The sequence below is a fragment of the Anopheles cruzii genome, chromosome 2, assembly GCF_943734635.1.
Source record: "Anopheles cruzii chromosome 2, idAnoCruzAS_RS32_06, whole genome shotgun sequence".
Taxonomy (NCBI): domain Eukaryota; kingdom Metazoa; phylum Arthropoda; class Insecta; order Diptera; family Culicidae; genus Anopheles; species Anopheles cruzii.
Window position 1 is genome coordinate 54,484,123 of NC_069144.1, and position 22,561 is coordinate 54,506,683.

Sequence of the window (22,561 nt, forward strand, 5' to 3'; positions counted from 1 at the left end):
TCGGTGCCGAGTTGCACGTGTTGTTTGTTTTTCGCGTGCGCCAGGCGCCGCCGCCGTGTGCGTGCGGCTCGCAGTACGCTCCGCAAACGGTGCCACAATTATTAGGCAAACCGCTGCCACATGTTTATCTTTCGTGTGCGTTTTAGAACGTTAACATTTTTGCATGGCCCAACCGTCTAAGAGACCCCGACCCCGTACCCCGGTCCAGGGTGCTCGTTTGGGGGTAGCGCAGTTTTGGGAACGCGGCATAAATGGGGTTTGGTTGGCGTGTCTGCGGCGGTCTGGGTCGGCTGCGGCTCGGCTCGGTGCTCGGATGTCGTCAGCTGTTTGATAAACAAACTGATCATGCAACCGTTGCATGATCGCACAATTACACACTCCGACGTCTCAATAGCTCGGGAGCGAAATCAATTCACGACCAGTAATGGAGTTCCCGGTAATCATTTTATTCGGATAAAGTTATATTATGCGGATTATGCGGTCCGTAATTGCTTTATTATTGGTCTAATCATTCGTCTGATGGAAGCGTACTTAGCAAAGAAGATGACTTCATTCGCCAGATCACAGAGCTCAGCGCAAATATTTATGGGACGATCAACATTGGACAGCTTTTAATGCCCGTCTTTGGTTATTCATCTATTAAAGAAGTGTTTCATTACCCGGTTGGGCGTAGGAAGAAAAGCTGAGGAAGTTAACAACGAAGGTTTGACAGCCAAAAATGTGGTACACTTCGTCAAGCCTACTACGCCCAGTGACTAAGCTGTCATAATTGATCATATACGAAGTCGGTTCAAAAAGTATCGTGAATTTTGTGTTTTTTCAAAAATTATTTATTTATTCATGAATATCCAGTGTGTCCTCTTTAAAGAAATCTTCATCAGATATTAAACACCTTGTGTCAACGTTTTCTTTAATCCTCGAAGCACTTCAAAACATCATTTTCTGTGATCTTGTTCAGCTCCTTCTTCGTTGCCGTCTTCATTTCCTCAACATAGCGTAGCGTCGTCCTTAAAAAAAATCACACAAAAGGCAACATACCGCCACAGAAAAAATCGAAAATCGAATGGGAATTTCAAAATTTGCGATACTTTTTAAACAAACCTTGTATTGAGGCCAGATTGCCGTTAGTAACACTCAAACCCCTCGGGGTAAGAAAAAGAGGGCTGGACTAAGACTTGATCTTGAAGAACGATCTCAAGTTGGGTATAAGTTGGCAAATTTCAATAAAACTGAGATCATTTAAGATTGAAATATGAAATTCCAAACTTTTGGTGAGCGGTCACCAGTATGGTTCCCGCCTGAGAAGCCATTTGATACAAACCGAGCATTCCAACAAATCGATAGTGATCGTCCTCAGGACCTCGGAGCATTAATTGTTTCGCATTAATGCTAACCAACCAATCAACGTAAAACCGGCTACACCCCATTAACCGCACCGGAGGGCGGCAATCGACGATCGCACCGATCGCACTGATCGTATCAGCAATCAATCAGCACGAACTTCCAGCGGGCGCCATTTATGTTGGGGCGCACATTAACGAATCCGAGTCAGCCTAGCCCGGGGTCGGGTCGGTTGCTGCCATGAACTTCTCACACGTTGGCCCTCCCCCCGGCAAGAATGGAATGGTGTCGGAATGGTGTCTGTCGCGCGGAAACTCAGCAGGCGAGGGCCACACAAAGCACGCACGCGTGCGCGAGCGCGCGATTTGCGATGTTAATGGGGCTGGCTGGGGCATAATAAAACCTCGCGCGGGGTGCCAGACGGTGGCCCTCGCTACCTTGCACTTGATAATAAACATCCACACGCCGCCGCCGTCGCCGCCACCATACCAGACGTAAGCATAAATGTGAATGAAAGAAACAAGAAACGGCGCCGCCACCGACGACGGCAACGGCAACGGTCGTTTAACGGTCGCGTGAAACTGCGTAAAACTCACGTACCGCGGCGGCGTGGCGTGTATGACCCTCGGTCGGCTTGTGGTTATTGCCTTGGTGCGCAGCACCAGCACCAGCACCATCATCGTCACCTCGTCACCGGCGCTTGGCGGTAATTTGGGGTACGCGAGGGTGTTTGTCCGCGAACCACCCATTTCACGGTCAGCGGTGACAACGTGACCAAGCCACGCATCCGTCTCCAACGCCGAACCGGGTCGCGATGATGCGATAACTCTTGGCCACGCTCTTCCATCACGCAAAGTAAAGAAGAATGCCTTTCGAGTCCATCACTGTCAATCGGGGACGTCTCGAAGACGTCAATATCCCGTACATCGTACGATCTTCGCAGCAGCCGCAGCCGGTTGTCGAGTTGCTAGAGCTGTGCGTCACCGGCCGCAGTCGCTGTCGGTGGTTGGAATTTCCCACCGACCCGCCTAGGGGGGCAGCCGCTATCAACACTTCCTGCAGCGCGGAACGGCACGTGCCCGTGCACTGTTGCCGTTCCAAGGGTCCAAAAATATAATTTCAACCACCCCAACTCACACCCCGTGGGTCGGCTGCGTGGAGCTTTAGCCACGAGCGCGCACACCGATAAGGAACCGGCGGCTAGACGCGGGATTAGCCACGGGAAAGTCATTCCGTGTTCCGACCTTTCGGCCACCGGCGGCCTTGCGGTGGCCCGACCCGCGGGTGGAACAAATGAACTTTTGACACCACCAAGTGCCTTGGTCGGCGCTTGTTTGAAGCTCTTCGCAGTTGTTTCTTGTCTGGCGGCCATTACAGACACGCGTCGGCCAGGGGCCAGCATGTAAACAACTGCGGCCGTCCTGTCCGATTGCGCAAATCAGTCCGCGTCCCAATTCTGGGTATTCGGCGGAAGCGCGCGCGTGCGCGCGTGGTGCCAATTATTCATCGCCAAAGGCAATTACGCTATTCGCGCTTATCATTTTGGGGGTTTTTATGCATGGCTGGTCACCGCCTTATGAGTTATGACCTGTTGTGAAGGGTGAACCCCAGGCGCGTGTATTCTGACCATTCGGAGTAAACATCAACAAACGGTTCTGTAAGAGGAACGTGATCAAGACATCATCAACGGAACTAAGAGGCAGATTCGAAGGCGCCGTTTAACGTATTCTTGGATAATTATAACATTGAAACACAAACACCTACTAGCAGACTACGGACTGCGGATTACTCATTGATTCTTAAGACAGCCACATCGTTTGGCTATGTTATGTCTTGGCCACCAATAACTCGAGGCTACCCCAGGACGTTGGGTGAATTATTGTGCACTGTTTGCAATTGTTCGAGTGTACTGTTGGAATGCCGTGGCCTACAATCTAATGTGCGTCTTTACGTTCGAGAGCTTTAGCCTCGGTTAGTAAATTGTTTGGCAACGAATTGAATAATAAACAGAATTAAGGTAGCAAGTGAATTAAGTTTTCGATCGCCTGAGTACTGTTTTCAATCGATAATTAATTAACAGGTTTAAAAGCTTAACCGTGTTGGCCACTTAAGTACTTTAGTAAGTTTGCGTGCCTAGACGGCAGCCACCGCTCGGATGAAGGAACGAATTTTCGGTGCCGACACCCTGGTGAAGCCTTGAGGTAGTTCGTTCGAGCAGTTAAAGGTAGTAAAAGACACGATTCCATACAGTCGTCCATCGCACACGAACGGTCCTCCGCTATCGCCGGCACAAACGTTGGCGGGCTTGGAATGTGCACAAAGCATCCTGCGGGAGAAAATAGATCAAGTTTAGAAGGCGACCAACAGCCGACGGAACGGCCTGACTTACTCTTCCGTAATGATTTGGCCCCGAGTGGCCCACTGCTCGACACAAGCTTTGCGTGTAACTAGCCGATAGTGTCCAATCTTCAGGTGTTCCGTGGACCAATCAGATGATTCTGGGAAGCTTGTGTCACCCCATCCGACGGCGAAGCAACTGACCGGTGGTGCTGCTCCGGGTTCTTCATCTTGCAACGGCACAACGCCCATACCGGGATAGTTCAGAAACGACTCATTGACCCTCAAGACAGCCACATCATCCTTCAGGGGATACACGCTCGCATCGTCCGGGACTTCATAGTGGTCCACGTAGAACAGATGACCCCCGGTGCCTTTGTAGGTGCTCGCTCCGCGCAAAACGATCTCACTTTGGCCCGCTTTATCCACGCAATGTCCAGCGGTGAGGGCGAAGTAAGCGGCTATTACGGATGCTCCACAATCAACACCGCTCTTTCGGTCGAGTAAGTAAAGGGTGTACGGAACATACCGGATATCGATAGTTTGACCTCCGATGATCCGAGGAGATCCTAGGGCGTTGGTTAAATCGCTCTTCGATTCGACAGTCCATAGAACACTCCAGTGTAAGGCAAACACGATCGAACCAATGGCGGGTTTCATTTTGCATCAGAACCGTAGCTGAAGCCCGCTGTTATTGCTTTATAGTTTCAAATTTCACGCACCTTCAATAATCGTTTCGTAACGTTCATTTCGCTGCGTTTGCCAAAGTGCGATACAGTTCTTGTTGGGCCATAATGAGGCCATTTTCGTTTGGTCAAAACAAAAAGTTTGCTGTTATTCGATTTACAGTTATTCGTGCAGCGCCTTCAGAGTGTATTTTAACCCATCTAGTAAGCTGAAGACCTTCGGAGGGAGATTTATGTCGAGCGTTTCCATAGCTCCGCACCGACACTGAGATCTAGTAATCATTGGACACAAAGAATTGGCTGTTAAACTTTGTTATCAGCGTTTGCATCTTTTATGGTGTTTGTTCTTCATCTTCGGAGGAAGTACCGCATCCATTGCCGTCATCAGCATCAACTATTTAATCACAGAAGAGGGCGCTGTAACGACGGCTGTTAATCAAACAACCCCCGAGCTCAAGGGCTCTCGAAAAAGTGGAACAAATCTGTGCAGTGTCAGGTCTTCCTCTCAAACAGGCTGTGCAGTTCATCAACGGTGTTATCTGGCTGTGCCACCCTACCTAGCCCCGTAACCTTGAACACTTTTGACCTATTTTATCTCTTCCAATTCATTCATAGAGCGTTCATAGAGCAGAAACGTCGGCCAGGATGTGCCGAGTGCGCCCAACCCTAGCGATAAGTCCGCGTGGCCCAAAACAATACATAATCACGAGACAGGCACGAGCCATCCTCGTGCCGACGACTGAAGATTGGCTGTCATCGCCTCGCCCCACACCACAGGGCCCTGGTCCCCCCGCGGCACGGTTCGCTTATCCGCTTCCGACGCATTGCGGAGCCAGGTATCGCGTTCGATAAGACGTGACGGAAGGGTTTCATTTTCGGGTGGCTTGTGGAGACGGGACGGGAGCATAGTGTACCCCGCACGGGAACACCCAACTAGCCCAGGGGTGCGCCGGCCGCCCCCTTATCAGGGCCCCGGGCGCGAACGTGAGGGCAACGCACGTCGGATTCGATATTGATGGCCGGCTTCAATCGGCGGGGCAGCAGCGGCGCAGAAGGACCCGACGGATACGCTCCGCAAGACACCACAGCGAGCGCGTATTACTTTACGGCGGTCCGTCCGCCGCTGAGATAACCACCGCGTACCGCGCCGCGCGGTAACCAAACACTGGACCGGAGTGCTCCGTTTCGTGTGACTCGTCCCACAGTGTCGCATTTCCTGTCGCTCCGTCGGCTCCTGCGGCGGGCCTGGTGTAATCCGACGCCGACGAACAAAGCGGGGGCACCTCTCTAGCGTAACGGCGAACGGCTTCGGGTCCAGCTCGTCGGATAGCGGCCGACCGGTCGCTAACAGGACAATTATCTCAACCATTAGCGCGCGCGCCGGAAGTTGGGCTTGGGCGATGGCTCCGCCGTTGTAGCGAAAGGATTTTGTCTCCGTCTTCGTCTTGTGGTCTTTTCGAAAATGCGCCGGGGGACCGGGCGTGGCTCGGGATAAAATATGACACCAGGCGAGGCAGGGTACGCAACATGACTCTTGGACCGCAGGAGCGTCCTACGTAAGGGACATCGCCCATAACCTCGGCCCAGGTTCGGATGTGATCGACTCGAGAGATAGCAGAATAGATGCCACAGCCAAAGGGGCAAAGCAACGTGTGTGTGGGAAAGGATCGTAAACTGGACTTGCGGAGGTTCTCGGCGCACACCTGCCACGCCGGCCCTGGACATAATTCTCGATTGTCCGGCAATGCTGCGGGAGACAGGAAGGCGTTTCCTGGCCCGGCCTTTGTCCACTGGGATTGTGGACCTGACGGATGGGTTGACCGATCGGACGGTTTGGGCAACAGCACGAACACGATCTTTTGGGATAATAAAACAGGGTATTCTGCCATTGTGAGCCCTGTTAGGGACATTTCTTGATACAAGAATCGCTTTTAAATGCAGACGGATATCGGATTCAAGCACAGTTTATTTCCAATATCAAAACTTTAAAGGATTTTTAGGGAACTTGGATATAACTTATTGGACCATTGCAATAAGAACTCAATTTACTTAACCCCCAATCCGGTGGGTTGCCGTTCGCGACTTGGTCACCCTCGGGCCGCGTTACTCATCGCGATCGGTCACGGAGAAAATAAAACGAAGAAACGCGGGTAGCATAAATTAAATCTGGCAAATATTTATTGTGAAGACGTGCGCCGCGAAAACCCGCCGCCATCGGTCGGGGTAATTGAGCTTCGAACCAATTTCGGACGAGCCCAATCCGACTCGGCGAGACGGTGGCCAACAAAAGCGACCAGATCCTGGGACTGGCACGGCTTGTGCGGCCTGCGGTTGTTTTCTGCGCCACGCGTGGTTGTCGAAATTGGCGCGAGGAGAGCACCCAAAGTGCATCGGCGGCCAGCGCACACACACACACACACACGTGCGCTGGAAGCGAGCCTAATTTATGGGTGCAATAAAGAAAAAGATCAATACACTTACGGTGGACCCCGTGAGCAACTGGGTGGCAACGTGGGCGAGCGCATGGTCGATCAGCCGGCCCCTTCGCGGTCAGCGGATCATCGCTTCGGCGCCCGGGGATGTGTCACGATTGGGCAGGGTGCGCCCGATGCGCCGGCTGGCCGATATCCTGCGTTTCCTGTCACGACGTCGCAGGTCGTCGCACGTCGACGACGGCGACGACGATGGGCCTCGGTTATTGAGTGCAAAAATAAATCGAATTTGGCAGGAACGTAATTCAGCACAACCGCACACGGGCGGGCGTGGTGCCAAAATGGCGATGGGCAGAGAGGTACAGACGAACCCCCCAGAGCTGAACCAGTCGGACCACATTAACATCTGTTTAAATTTCAATTATTGTAGAAACAGTTATTTGATCAATCTCTTCACTCTTGGACCGCCAACTATGATCGCCAACGCAGTTTCTGGTCACAGTCCCGGTCCACGGAGCACCTTCGAGCCCATTTCCTCGTTTTTTGGCGAACAAATTGAACAACAAAACATACGAAACGAAACGATCGATTCAATTTAAATCCCCTGACAGCTTGAGCCCTCCGGGGACATCGTGGCACAGGATCGCCGTGGCGGCCCTCGAGAGGAGAAAGTTTCCGCCCGCCCGCGGTGTCCCGGAGCTGCATTGTTGTGCCCGTCTCCTGCTAAGCCCCGATGCACGCCGGGCACCGGAAATGGCTGCTCGATTGTGGGCCAGCAAACAAAGGCCAGACGGCACTCTTGACGCAGGTACTGCACGCCGCCGCCGCGGTGTCCACTTAAGAGCCCGTAAGAAGAAGCTCACGACTCACGGCATGGGATGCGCACCGTCGGACTCTAGGTCCGAGATTCGCCCGGAGTGCGCCGGTAATAAGGAACATCCGGTCCATTGTGTCCGGTGCGGATCGCACGCGTAGCGAATGTCCTGTGCGCTGTGGGAGCTCCGGGACCTTCTCGAGCTTGCGAGGGCTGTGTTTCTTGGAAGCGTGCTTTATCTGGCTAAGCAATTGAAATTGGCAGTCGCCACCGAAGGGAAAATGATGATCGAAACCGCTCCTTAGGATGGGCTTACCGACTCCCAAACCAGGTGTTGCCAATTGCGCAGTTGATCAATATCATTATCTCGATCATTAGGATCGCGTTAAGCACGGTGGGGTTCTCTTGCATCTTCGAAGGACGCGGGAACAGGTTGCTGCTTGTATTGTGGTGAGAAGAAAATTCCCCGAAAAGTCTCGTTGCTTGCCCTTGTTCTGTAACATTGTGCTTCTCCCGCGGAGCGACTGCATTTTATTCTGGCCACCGCATAGTAATTGATGAACGTCGAAGCCGAAAACGCGAAGATTCGTGGAACCGTGCGATCGTGACCACCTGTGTCACTGTTCCCCGACGACGACCCGCGAATCGGAGAATGTGGGCCGCCCCGATTGCATCACTGCCGAGGTCTGGGACACCGTCGTGTCGTGGCGGAGGTTCTCAAGTGACTGATAGTGATCACCTGGCACGGCACAGTCTCGTCATTAGGTCCAGAGTTGGCGGGGCTCACCACCTCTCGAAGTCGAGAGGACCCAACATTGTGTAGGCCCTGGTTTGGCCGGACCAGCCGCCTGACTGACGAGCCTGACAAATGACCCGAGGGTGTCGTGCCCCGTCGATGATTGGCCGATGCTGCCCGATGGCGGGTTTTGACGCGTCCGGTAAGGTGCACACTCATCGGTCAGACGGCGGCCATATTTCACCGGCGATTAGTTCTGAAGTCGCGAGGTTGCGAGTTGCCAATAGTTGAAACATTGTTGGTCCGAACGGACTGGCGAACGGAATGAAGGCATTTGTCAGCCGGCCAGGTTCGGCAGCCGGCGGCTGTCAGGTTCGCGTAACCCACATTTCACGCCAGTTTGGCACCGAACGTTTATTTTTCTACAGCCTTCTCGCTCTCTCTCTGCTGTGGTGGTTCCTCAGCACAAGGTTGAATGACACTGGCCATCGGCGGGCTGCATCGGATGCAAATGACAAATGACGGCGTGCGGCAGACCGAGAATCGCGAACCGATGGACGGTGTGGGCAAATAAAAGGACCGAAATTCGCGTCCCGGCTACCGATCGTCGGTCGAAGATTATTTGCCACTCGGACTCAACGACCGGATAGGTGGGGAGCCACACAAAAAATACCCACACTTCTTCGAGGGAGAAAACATAAACAACCATCAGCAGCCACCCTTGAAGGTTCTTGAAGGATGAAGGAACAGCAACAAAAATAAACGCCCAAACGGCGAGTGTCGAGTGAGAAAATACACGGCGCATAAGCAAATAATGCGCCCCTGCCACCAACGCCCGCGATCCATATCGGATGCGGATCTGCCACGGAATGCGGCGGGGGGCGTTACGGGCAGGATCGGTCGCCCCGGGCGTTGTTGAAATTATTATTTATTTAATTTAGCTGCTTCGGAGTTTCGGAGGTATTGTTTCTGTGGGCTTTTTCCGTTGGTTGCCTCCGTACCAACAGAAGTCGGTGCCGGGGCTTCCGCCCGGGTTGATAGTTTCCTGGCATCAGGCAAGTCCTTTTTGTGATATATTTTGGAATATTTCAAAATTTAAGCTGTTGATGCGAAATTGAACGCTGACATAATTAATTGTAAGGTGGCACAATGAGGATTAATCCTGGAAGTTGGCTTCAGCTACCAAAACATAGCCCTGACCTAAAATAAACTGTTGTTCCAGGAACGCTTGTTCCAAGCTGGTCCGCACTGGTTCGGTTCGTCCTTAGCACGGAGAACATCGTGTTTCGGACCATCAGGCGGCTATTGAGGCGGCTGCCGAGCCTTTCGCTTTCTAGAAAAAGAAAATATGAACACCACCAACCGCACAGCGTCCGTCACGGGCCGCCAAGGAACGCCCGCCTCGATTCCGATCGGTTGGGCCCGATTGTGGGGCCACAAAAAACCATCATCCTCCGGCGAGGCAACATGCAAAGCGAAAAGAAAAAACCGGTGCGGTTCACGAATCACAGTTCACCCGGTTCAACATTGCACCGAGTCCTCCCGAGGACGGGAGTTCGCAGGAGGAGGGCATAAAACATCCGGCTCCCCACGAGGGGCCGGCATAAAGCCGTGCCACACACCACGCGCGCGCGCGCGGCCGGAAATCCTTCTGATCTCCTCTGCTGGCGTGGGGCTGTATATTGGATTGCCTTTGTAGCCCGAAACCCTTTTTCGCCGTTCACCGAGAAGGTAATAATCTGCGGTGCGGTGTGGGCCACCGGGAGCCGGTCGTTGTTGGGTCATCGTCGGAGTAGGTGGTCTTCCAATCGGTGGGCTCCACACAATAAACCCCGGGAGCATAAGGCAGGCTGGCTGGTAGGCTCAGTTCGTCCCGGGTGGGCCGGGTTCGCGGAAACGCGATGCGCCATTGCCGGGGGTCTTTGGCGAGCGCATAACTCACGCGCTTTGTATGAGGGCCAAAATGGTGGGCGTCGGTTGCACCTTCACGGGTATCGGACTCCTGGGCCTTTCGTGGAATTATCAACATTACGAACGAAGCATCGTTTAGGCATCGCATTAAGGTTATTTAATTTCATTTGAATTATCCAACAATTATTTAATAAAATGAGTTATTCTCAGAACATTGTTACGGTAATGTAGAAGAAATATTAAACTTATTCTATTTTATTGACTCGGTACAGTACCGATTGGAGGTCCAAAAGCTCGTAGAAGACTCCAGTAGACCAATTTTCCACCTGAACCTCAGATCCCGGGGCTAAGGATACCGGAAACGGTTTGCTATTGTTTTCGTCGACAACAAAATAGATCGCTCCTCGGGGGATCTGCACTCCCGGATCGGTTCGAACACAACAAACCCGCGGACGGCTCAAGGATGGCGCAAAGCATTCGGTTCGATTTTCCCTTTCAGCCTCAGAGTGCTAACGGCTGTCCGAAGGGCTCTCTCTGCCAACCGGAGCGGGCTCCGGATGAGTTTCCCACACTCGCTTCCTAGGCTCCGGGCTTCGGTTCACCTGCATGAAATAGGAAACATTGGAATTTGCTGACGGCTGCTGTCCCGTCCCGTAACGGGTACGGTTCGTGTCCTTTCGGCACCACCACCATCGATCGATTTCCTGTGTGTCGGACTGCGGCCTTCGACCCTATGACGCACTTGCGCATCCCTTCATCGGGTTTCAGCCGTTATCCTTTTACTCCGAGCGGCCCCTTCGGTCACGATCACGCTGTCACTGTTCGGTCCGAACGACCGACAGACAACAAAAAAACAGATTGAAAATCCCGGGATTAGAGAACATAAAAACTGTGGGTCGCGCACATAAAAAATGGCCCCGGCATCACCGATCCAATACAGCGCGGGCCCCGGGGCGAAGCTGGGCGAAAGCGAACACACCACGAACCGGTGTGCACCTTCCGAACCCGCACCTTCATTCCGGGCAGGCAGCCCGAAACCCATATCCATTCGATTCGTTCCAGTTTCGGCCACCGAACCTTATGCTGCGCCCGGGGATTCGATTTTCGAATGATGCGCAACGGGCGCATAAATCATAAGCGTCCTGCCCTGGCACTCGGCAGGCAGGTGCAGGCGCACCAGGGAGCTACCTGATTTGGTGTTATTTTAGTGCTCATGCCCCGTCCCGATCCCGAGATTCCGCTCTCGATTGTGTCGCGTCATCCGTCATCTGTGTGTGCCCTCGGGGAGGTCGCCCACTGGAGACGGAGACGGCGGAGAACGGATTGTTGAACGGTGCCCAAGGATTAACGAACGGCGTACGTAGTCGGGGGTCCGGATTGGTCGTAGCGGACACGCGCTTCTCCGAACCAAAAAAAAGCCCCGCGTCACGGTTGTCACGGTGTCATTACCGTAATTACCCGACCCGACGTCCCGATCGCCACGAGAATTCTGCTTTTTATTCCGTCCGGTCCAAGATGGCGATCGACCCCGAATCTCTGCACCACGCAGCAGGCTTCGCGGAGGGATTAGGTCATCCTGTTGTTTTCGGGTGGCCACGCCGACGGCAGTCCGCGGAACCAATCGGTAAACAATCGCGAGGTAATTGATTCCAAATTGATGGTGGCCAGCGATCGGCACGGCGCGGAACTAAATCCGCGGAGCCAGAGGCCCACTGCTGGAGACTTTCGATTAATAGGTCGAGGTGCACTTGGTGTAGACGGTCCTCGGCCACACGTTGGGTAATGCTTCTACAAATAAGGTCCCGCAGGTCGGTTGTGGCGCACTTCGGTTCCTTTATCGATTCCGTGAACTGTCGGACCAGCTCGCGTGATGGCAACCGCCGGGCTTGTACCGGCAACATCTCACTGACAGCCGCTACAACGTCTAATCGAACTAGCGAGATAAGGACGAACGCCCTTATCACTTGTCACTTGCGCAAACTTGGGCGCACCAAGTGTTGGCATAGGTGTGCCCGTGTCAAGTGTGTGCGTACGATGCACGGGAAGGGCTCGCGATTTATGGCCTAGGTTGGGAACCTGTCAAGAGACCGAGCGCTACTTTTTATTTTCGGAAGATATATAAGACCAAATTTTTAACACACAAATATTGTTGCCAACAAAAATATTATTTCGTTCAGTGTTTGCTATCGCTAGACCAAACCAAAGCCTTGTTTTACTGCTTTTTTGCCATTACATCCTGCATCCGGTTCCAGGAGCCACCCAGGGAGGGCGATTATCCAAACATCCTTCAAGCAGAAAAATAAGCCCAAGCTCAGCTCCGGCTCAAATGTGACAATTCGGTGTATCCTTTTTGCTTCGGCGTAAATATTTTTACTGTTCTATTGCTGTAACGCTCGGTCGCCTGAAAAGCCATAAAACGCGAGAAGGTGAGCCACTTCCGAGCGGCACCAGAGCATAACGGCGGCGGCGGCATAGGATTCAAATGCCACGCTGCCGCGACTCCGGGCCGGAACACGGCCCAGAAACGTGAGCCGCTTAGATAAGAGCGATCCTGCGAGGCACTGTTTCGCTCCGCTCCGCGACACAGCCGTCGTCGTAAAACGTCGTTTTTACAGTAAATTTAACCATAATACACACAAAGCGTGCATCGGCAAGGAGCGGCAAAAAAGCGAAATCGTAAAAGACAAAACAAGAAAACGTTAGAAGAGGCATTTTGAGGCGATCCCGCGCCGGTTCGGGGAACTGTGGCCATCCTTTGGAAAATAAACAGAACCCACGTCTTCAAGTGTCGTGGGCCTAAGAAAATATCGTCGCCTCGTCGCCGCCTCGCTTCGATAATCCTTGTCCCCGGGCCGGGCCGGGGATCGGGGCTGAACACTTGTCATCGGCGTCGTGGGTGTCGTTGGCAGCGGTTCCGGGAACATCGGCTCGCAAGGTGCGTTGCTTTTCGATCCCTTTTCATTTTCCCATTTTCCCCTTGCGGGTTCCCCGCTGGCTGGCTGCCTCGCAATGGGCCGTAAGCCCTTGCGTTGGTCTGGTCCGTTCATCTGGCGTGCGTTATGCGCGATGGGTTCGGGATTCGGGACGCTGATGTGAGTTAAACGACAAAGCGATACAGTAATAGGGGGAACACAAATTGGGTGTTTAGGTTTGGTGTTTGGTTCTTTCATTTTTATCTTTTTAATAATATTCCCCTTTTAAAACACAGTTTAAATACATTTTTAATCCGTTTTAGAACGATGTCTAAAACGGATGTGATGGATGTGTAGGCAAAAAAGAGTGGCCAGTATTCCATTTATGAATATTTGTAGTAAACTTCCAATCGCAAAAACCCTTTCGATCCCATAACGGCAAATTGAACTCCCCAAGTTGACACCATAAACGGTTTTGCTGGATGGTTTTTTTTAAAAGCCAACGGCAAATCGTTCTGGTAAAAATGTTTATAGTGGTGAGTTGGGAGCTTCTAGTTGAGAAACTTACATAAAAATGATTAAAATCGGAGTTTTACCAATTAAATATCAACCCCCGTAGCTTTGTCGACCTCCAAATGACCGTTTCTCGTTAATGCTTTGCAACAGTGTTAACAATTAATACAGTTCCTAATTGATTCCAGACAACGGTTTCGTGCTGCCGTTGCAAAAACACCTGCTGCACCTTTACAATTTAATTGTAAGTTGTGTAATTGAAAAAAAAAAACCATAATGACTTAAACGTCTGCTCCACATTTTGCCCTTCCGCTCCCCGAGCACGCAACCCGCGCCGCCGGGCCCGGCTGCCCCCCACCGGGCGCGATGGCGGGCGTCAAGCGCGAAGGCCAGACGCCCCCCAACACCGTTCGATCGCGGCCACGCGGGCTGCGCCAGCCACTTCCGAGGCGCGCGGCACGCGAAAGATAAGCCGCGGTCCTACCCCCTCCCCGGCCGACCAGGTTGTAGCCGACTGTGATTTGCGTGACCGGACTGCCCGCATTCGCAGACAGAGCCGGCGCAGACGGGTCGTGTGATAAGCTGCACGTAACACGCGCGTTACCGTCGGAATGTGTGTGTGTGTGTGTGTGTGTGTGTGTCTGGCTCGCGGCCGGAATGAGAACGAGACCTCGGCGCGGGCCACGAAGCATGGCAACGTGGAAGCGTGTCGGAAGTGCAGGATGTAACCCCCTCACCGTCGGCCCACGATTATCTGGTGTGCGCGCGGTTCGCCTCTATTGTGATCCGCCGATGCCGCCGACGCCAGTTCCGCAATTCGCCATTTTTGTTGTGACGGGGATCGCAGTGATTTATGACGCAGAGGGTGCTGCAGGCCGCACTGCCCCGTCATTCTGTTGGCAATTTGAGCGCCACATTGGTTTAATTTGTTGTCGAATGGCTCATAATGCTAGTGGTACGTCAGTTTGAAAGGGCACAAAGCGAAAGGCTGCCTCTAAAAAGGACGCTCAACAATCGAGTCCGTGTCCGGCGCATAATCGGTGTCCGGGACGTCCAGAAACCCTCGCTCGCCCTCTTATCCTGATCGATCACTGGCTCTAAGCAAACATCCCACACGAACCGAGCGGACCCCCGGCACACTAATCAACGTTCTAATTGAAGCGGAACACCGTCCGCCTGCTTTGGCCATAGCGTGACAAGGAAGAAAGGACGCCCGAAAAGGGTCGGGCCAGGATCGGGATCTGCCGGACGCGTGATGCAAACGCAGGTAATTTCAACACCCTTGTCACGAGAGGCCCTTGTGCCCCTTGTGAAGGGGGTCACAAGCTGGTCAGCCACTGGTACCGTTCGTTCGACCGAACCCAGCAGGACGTCCGACGAGCTGGTTCCCATCAGGCCCACGGGCAGCAACCCATTTGACACGCAGCTTTGTCACATCGATCCGGGGGCGTCTACGTGGTCGGCCCCGGGGCTTCGAGGGGATTCCTTCGGGGAAGACCGGACTCACGCTGTCCCGTCTGCGAGATCTTATCGTCGTCCACTTGGCCGGCCGGCCGACGATCGAACGCGCTATCGGCAGGTGTGCCCCCGAAATCGACATCCGAAGTGGCAAACAGCAATAAAACACGGCTGCCTCTCGGTAGCGATCGCTATCTCGCTTACCGATCGTGAAGATCACGGTTCCCCGATCGAGCCTCGGCTCACGTTACACACCATTAAATATCCTTCGAATCCTTCGATTCGGTCCGTTGTTTTACGATCGCATTTTCCGCCACGCTCAGCATTCGTCATCGTACTTTTCCGGCCAATCGATTCCACGGGAAGCCGCGTAATTCGATAGCCCGGTGTGTGTGTGATTTCCGTAATTCGGTTTAGCACATCTCAATTGTCAGACTGTGAAGTTGGCCGCCGTAAAGCAGCTCATTTGGCGCACATTAATGTCGTTGCTAGTTTTACGCGTTTCCCACCACACGCTCCGGTGGCCCACACGCACGGCGCGCACATGTTGCGGGCGATCCCAAATGTCATTAGAAGTCGTTAGAAGTGATGCGTCGCTAGGAAGCGCAACGGAAGCGAACGGATGCGCAGCTGCAGCTGCAGGAACGTTGCAGATTTTACGACCTCCCAGCGTCAGCGTGACTCCCGCCAAGTCGGTTCGGTGTATCGGCCTCCGGCGAGCATGACATTCAAATGCTCTCCTAATCCTCCTTCTCCGCCACAAACACACAGTGACTTTGCCCGTTCTGGGCGCAAAAAGATGGCGATCGAGTGGCGTAAGTAAGGATGGTTAGGTTTCGTTTGCTTCCCGGCGCATTAACATTTTCACGCTACTTTGACGGGGGTTTCAAGAGGGCTCGTTCCTGGAAGATACCCGGCAACGCAGGTGAACCGTTGCGGTTGGTGGTGCAAAACGGGCCAATGATGAGAGGGACCGTAGCAACGAAAACAAGGATCGTTGCCGGCGGAAAATTGCTGTTAATTTTCCGATTCTTCAGAAGTTGATGAAGTCGCGCCTTCGTGGTTTCGCTGGGTGCTTCCATAAGACACCAGTAATGGGATTCAAACACGAACAACCACAGTAATGGAGACATCCTCCAAACCAGGGGGTAGTATTGGGTTAAGGCAGTGCACGGCCAACGCATCTTGAAAGGATACTCATAGAAAAAATATAAGTTCGGTGCAGTAACGAGTTGACCTTAGATGACAGACAGCCTATCAGAAGATCACCAATTGTATAATAAAAAAAAATGAGCTAATCTGAAATTGTACTAAAAACTGCTAACTTCAAAAGTAGTCCAAAATGTCAGATTAAATTACCGAATGACCCTAAAAATGACAAACTTGATAAACACTAAAGGATCTTAATTGAAATTCCTTTTTTTCATTTGAAATTCAATTGAAACTTGAGAATAATTTTAAATGAAATTGTTAATTTAATTATTAAACTAATTTCATTTCAGGTCCTCGTACTTGATGGAGCCAAGAATACTAAGGCGCTACTTATCGTGCCCTGCGAGTGCCCAACCCAGCCCATGATATCTTCACGGCAGCGTACAAACTGACGACCAAAAAAAGAGGTTCGATAAACTGATAAACTAACGCAACCCCGGCCCACCTGGGCGGGGCAGGGCGGCTTCCACTGAATCCGGGTGGCGCAATGGCGTTTGATATTTCCTTCGCGATCTACAACTTAATCCCCGGCCCTAATTTTCTGTAGCTCGCCTCACCGTTTTTTTGGAGGAATGCTCGGTCGGGGGCCGCGCGTCAACGACTTGAACCAGGTGACAGCAGCCCCGATCGCCCACCGAACCACCCGGCGGCGGTGATGGTCAGCCATCCGTCGTGTCGTGTTTACTGACTCACTGACCCCCGGGGCTGGCTGCGTGCGGCGCGCGTGTGTGTGAGGAAAGTGACTATCATCATGTGAACCGCAAACACCACGCCGAGTCCGGGCCGTGCAAACAACGGTGAGCGCGCGGGGCGAAGAAAGCCCTGGCCCAGCGATGTGTCATCCTCTCTCTCTCGACAGACACTCCGTCCGGACTCCTCCTGGAGTGCTTTGCGCGGCACACCCATCGCCACCACGGGGCCCGCCAGCGGTCGGGGTCGGTTACAAATCTATGTTATCTGTAGCGGCGCGATATAGAGTCAATAACAGGGGGCCCCCTGGCCCCGGCAACATGATTACCGGCAGCACCGGCATTACCGGGCCGGGCCGGGTAGAGAGACCGCTAATGGAGTGTGTAAACAGAAGTCGGGCGCGGGGTTCGGGTGGCCGTCTCGGGCCGCGGCCTACGTTGACCGGTCGCTCGACGCCGCGTAAGCGGTGCGCAAACAAGCGCGCGGCTCGCCGCTTTGCGACACTTGCGCGTCGCACGCTCGCTCGCCCGCTCGAGGAGGTCAGGTCCACCACGTCCACGGGCACGTATGCATTCCAGCGGAAGTCCTCGACGGTCTGTCGAACGCGTTACGAGTTTTGGGCGACGACGACGACGGTGGGAAAATAAAACACCATTTCGGTCCGTAGGTGACACGCGATAAGTGGGACTGCGGCCACGAGTGGGCCGCAAGAGGTCGGAATGTCGGTGCACTCGCCGACTACTGTGTCGAAAGCACCCCACACGAGCGCACACTTTTGGCCTAACATTCCGTCCGGATATTCACCGGATGGACTTAATATTAGCCATTCGAAGTCAAATGCTCAAACGAGGCCACATTCATAGGCTACTGCGGTCTAATGATATGCTTGAAGGGCTACCTGTTGCACGGCTACAGATACTAGGATGTTCAATAAGTTTTGTGGTTCAATGACAGAGAGGGCGCTGCTATTAGCCTGAATTCCACACTCTTCAAATGAACGTATGTTTAATTTGAGCCTGTCATTTCAATCTTTATTCACAACCCATTTAGTATCGACGTGTCACACTATTTTTTACAATGGAAAAATATAGTATCGTGCAAGGATTGATGTTTTAGTTTTGGAAGGTTTAAAAGCAAAGGAAATTTATTAACGAATGTTGAAAGTATATAAGGACTCTTCGCCTTCAATTAGTAGAGCAGCAAGATCGGTTACTGAATTTAAACGTGGTCGTCGAAGCCTTGTAGACGATTCACGTCAAGGACGTCCAAAAACAGTAGCAACTCCTGAAATGTTAGGCAAGCTTCAAGACATCGTATTGGAAAATCGTCGAGTGACAGAAAGAGATTTAGTAGAAGTCGTAGGCGTCTCATTGGGCCGTCTCAGGGAGACCATACGGAATAGTAAAGTGTAGTTCAAACCATAAAATTTTATTTTGCTTATCGAAGCTCAAAACGTAGTGAACAACACAGTAATCTAGCCTACTGCGTGCATCGACTAGCCTCGGCCTGTTCGATCGGTTTCGGTGACCAATCCACACCAACGACTCCATAAGCGAAATTCCAATGACGAAAAGCAAAACTGGTCCAATGGCGCCAGGTAACGTCCGCCATTCCAGTACTGCATCTCAAGGACATTCGGGGTAATCCAGCCGGAGACATGAACCTCCCTCCACTCTCTCGTGTCGTCGTGCGTGGATTAACGCAGAACCGAAACATTCGTGCCGACATCATCATGCCCCGGCCCAGCAGTTAGGGGTTAGAGATGAGAGCAACAGAGTTTGCATTTACGCTTCAAGCGGCCTCAAAACGTGTTTTTTTTCGGAGTCGCACTGTCGGTCCGGTCCGGTCGCACTGCAATTTGCTGCACGCAACCCGGGGACCCTGGCAGCCCCGTTTCGCGCGCGAAATTAATGCGAAAACAAATCAAACATGCCACCGCAGCGGCGGGGTGCTTTAATTTATGTCCCTGGGGTTTGCCACGTTGGCCAGCACTTGGTGCCCACGGTGCCACGTGCCGCGTGATCGAGCCCGGGGCCACCAAACTGTCGCACGGCTCCAGCCGGCCAGAGATTAGTTATTGACGGCAGCAAACATTAATTTCACCGACTGCGTGGACATCGTGCGACCGCAAACTGGATTCGGACCAATGGCAAACGGGTTGTGCCGCTGAAGGAGAGCTTCCAGTTGGTGGCACGTGGACTCACAACACCATTAATCATTCATCAGCGTGGTCGATCATGCTTCCGGATGGTCGGTTACGGGCCGGATTGCGTAGTTCACGGCAGACTTCCCAATATTGGGCGCTTTTTGCCCAAACCTCCCCCAGGAAAAAAGTCTCGTTAGTGGCAATCAGGGCTTCGGCGAGCGCGCTGATGTTGGCGGTCCAACCGGAAGCAAGATAGTGGCGGCCAATCCGCCCGACAAGACCACCGCATTCTTGTCACTAATGAAACTCGGCGCACTGGCTTGCTGACAGGCCACTGCTTGACAGGCGAACACGGCGTAATCGTTATCAACCCGCCGGGCCGGCCCACCCTTCGGACACTCGGAATACAAGCCACGGGCCATCCATCGGGACCGGTTCTTTGAAGTAGTTGGTGGAAAATCGATGCGTTCGAGCGTTATGACGTTAACGGTCTCCCGGTTCCTATTGGAACGAATGCCGTCAAAGGGGCCGCTGAATGTCACGGGAGATTTACTGCGACCCAAGGTCACCAGCAAGGGCATCTGTTTAGCGGAACACACAAACAGTGATCTTTCCGGATTTAGTGGACCGCGTCGTCAACTAGTGACGCTCCCGGCACCGCAAAATGCTACCAATTAGACGCAAAAAAGGCTGCCAGCCACAAGCCGGCCCACGTTGACCGAGGACCTGGGCTGGCCCGATTGGAGCACAGCACCTTATCGGGTGGTGGTGCACCGGTTTTTTGTGGCCAAACTTGTGTTGTGACCGCTTCGTCCTTTCGCTTGGTGCAGAAAAAATTGGAACAACAGGCAAAAAACAGGCGGGCCAAAATGCGATTAGCGATTGCTAATGCCGGAACGGGCCACGCTTGCTGCTTCAACGTAAAGCCCCTTGCCTAGGTCACTTCGGTCGAGTTTCGCAACTTGCGCAACCCACCCGTTCCGACGACGGTCTTCTTGGTCCGATCGGGTTGGGGTTGCTGGACCTAGAACAATAACAACTTGCCAAAAATCCAAAACTGGTTCCAAAGTGCCCACCCGGAACGTTGAGTAACCGGATAATATAGGTATACTACCCGTGGCCCCCTAACTACCCCCCCGGTGGGAGGGCACGTGGAGCTTTATGGCGGCCTTACCCGAACCGGGCTCGTCCGGTGTTTGCTAATAGAAGCAAAAACCACCCGGCCGTTGCTGAAGTTTGAGTTTTTAATTACACGCAGCGCAGGCGCAGGCGCAGGATTGCGGTAGGCGAACCCGTTTGCTAACCCGACCCGGGTCGGTTCGGGTTGTTTTGCTGTTGTTGGCCAATTTTTTTTTGCTGCGATTGTTACTTCGATTTTTGCTTCTGTTGCGGTTTTGTAGAAAAAATGGCCACGCGCTGCCACGCGCGCCAATCAGCCCGACCAATCTCGGACCTTACTCACTCGAGTGCCGCGTTGAGTGAGGAACCGGCTCTCCGAGTGGACCTAGGCTGCCCCCGGGTGCCCCGGGTCTCAAATCGAATTCGCTTGGTGCAGGTCAGGCGTCCGGCCGCGCCAGGTCCGCGCCAAGTCCGCGCCGGTTTCGATTTGGACCAGCCGACCCAAGGACGTCGCGGCCGAACCGAGGACGGAGGACGGAATAATTAAACGTTTCGAAAGGGGCACGTTTTGTGTTTCAAAGCTGCAAACTCTATTATCATTCCTGATTGGATCATTACTCATAATTAGCGGCCGGCCACTGTGCGACGGCGGCCCTCTAGTGACAGTTCCAACTGAATAACTTCATAGAACTTGTCTCATTCAGCGAGCGAGCTACGGGCACTGCGGGGATCATGATCCGTACCCAAGTCTATTTCCGAGCATTTGCGAGACATTGAGACATGTGGACCTCAATTCCAACTAGGACTCCACGACTTCTTCGAGTCTTCACTTTCGGTTTCTTGCCAGTACGCGCACACGAAACCTGTCAGAAAATCCGAACAACCTAATCACCAACTTGCCGCCACAGTGCGCTGTCGTTCCTGTCAGCGGTGGCCGCAAAGTCACCTAAAACCCCCCCCGCGGGTGCACCCCCCAGTCTATTTGTCGTTTGACACATTAGAACTGCAGCCGAAGGGTTGCGGCCTGCGGTCGGTCGGTCGCGGGCTGCTCTACTTCGGATCGCAGTCGGATCGTTTTGCTTTCGGTGCCCACGGTGCTATGCGATATGTCTATGACGTGGCCCCCCCCGGGGGGTAAGGGCTTCCACCGCGCCGAGCCCAACGCGTGCCCCGCGGTGGGAAAATGGCATCGGCGGGCATCGGCAGCAGACTGACCGCAACATTGTTTCCGCAGCCCCAGGCCGGCGGCGGCGGCGGTGGCCGGGTTTATTAAAACAACATCAATCAGACGGCGCGGCCCTGGGAGGCGGTACCCGACACCCCGCGTGCGCCCCCTCAGCGTCTGGCCGTCTGGCGGGAGTGCGGTTTTTCTCGGTGCGCTCGGGAGATTATTTATCATTTTTCACCACCTATGGCGCGGAAGTCTGGCTACCCCTAGGCGGCTCCGTCAGTGACAGTTGATGTATTCATTAGATGCAACGAGCTGCACCACAGGCCTGGCGGCCACCGGCGGTACGCGCGTGCTAATAGTCCGCGCGAGTTTGTCATTCGCAGCCGCGCGTGTCACCGCCGCGCAGTTTTGCGGCGCACACATTGCGCACGACATTTCGATTGGCCCAAGGACGCGTGGAGCGTGGTACGATCGTTAGCTTCAATTCTCGGGCCAGCGTTAGGTGTGCTGCGCGCCGTGATATCCCACGCGCTCCCAAGTCCAAGAACTCACGGACCGTGACATTTCACTATCAACGCGCGCCAAAGATCATTAGCAGAGCGCGGTGGTGGTGGTGCCGCCGCCGACTGACAACTCGTCGACCGTAACTGGCCAGCATAATCGGCGACAAAAACGGCGACTTAGCCCCAATAACGAGCCGTCTTCTGTAATCGAATCCTTAGGCTCGTAATTGGCAGCGCCAAGCGCGCATTGGCCCGGCCAGGATTATCTCGTTCGCAGATGTCCAGGGTGCCCTTGGACCCGCGGTTTGGTGCGAGGTCCGCCTCGAAGACTGATAACCGGGGGCCTTGGTGGAGCCTACCTCAAGCCGACCACGGTTGGGGCCGTGTTGTTTTCGCCTCGCCTATTATCAGCCATCGACGCACTCAGCAAAAAAGGCAGACGAAGTGAAGTAGACGCTGAAGACGGTCGTCCTAAACGCTCATCGCAGTAGCCATGCCATGGGCTTCGACCTACGGCAACGATGCTACATCACAGCACCCATAGGCGTATCATTTGCGTCAGTGAAGAAGCGTTTGCAAG

General features: G+C 53.4%; 1 protein-coding gene across 1 annotated transcript; it reads right to left on the reverse strand.

Annotated features, from left to right (window-relative positions):
* Positions 1-3,474: 3,474 nt before the first annotated feature.
* Positions 3,475-3,930, reverse strand: LOC128266990 (chymotrypsin-like protease CTRL-1). The gene is made up of 2 exons (XM_053003781.1): positions 3,731-3,930; positions 3,475-3,667 (listed from the first exon to the last, which is right to left on the reverse strand). The coding sequence occupies exons 1-2, from the start codon at positions 3,928-3,930 to the stop codon at positions 3,475-3,477; spliced, it is 393 nt and encodes a 130-aa protein (XP_052859741.1).
* Between the last annotated feature and the right edge of the window lie 18,631 nt (positions 3,931-22,561).

What these genes read in the sequence shown, in the direction of transcription:
- LOC128266990 (XM_053003781.1), bottom strand. Translation starts at nt 3,930, where the DNA reads ATGGGCGTTGTGCCGTTGCAAGATGAAGAACCCGGAGCAGCACCACCG. An exon ending in GGCCAAATCATTACGGAAGA is followed by an intron (nt 3,668 to 3,730) that starts GTAAGTCAGGCC and finishes TTTCTCCCGCAG; the next exon opens with GATGCTTTGTGCACATTCCA.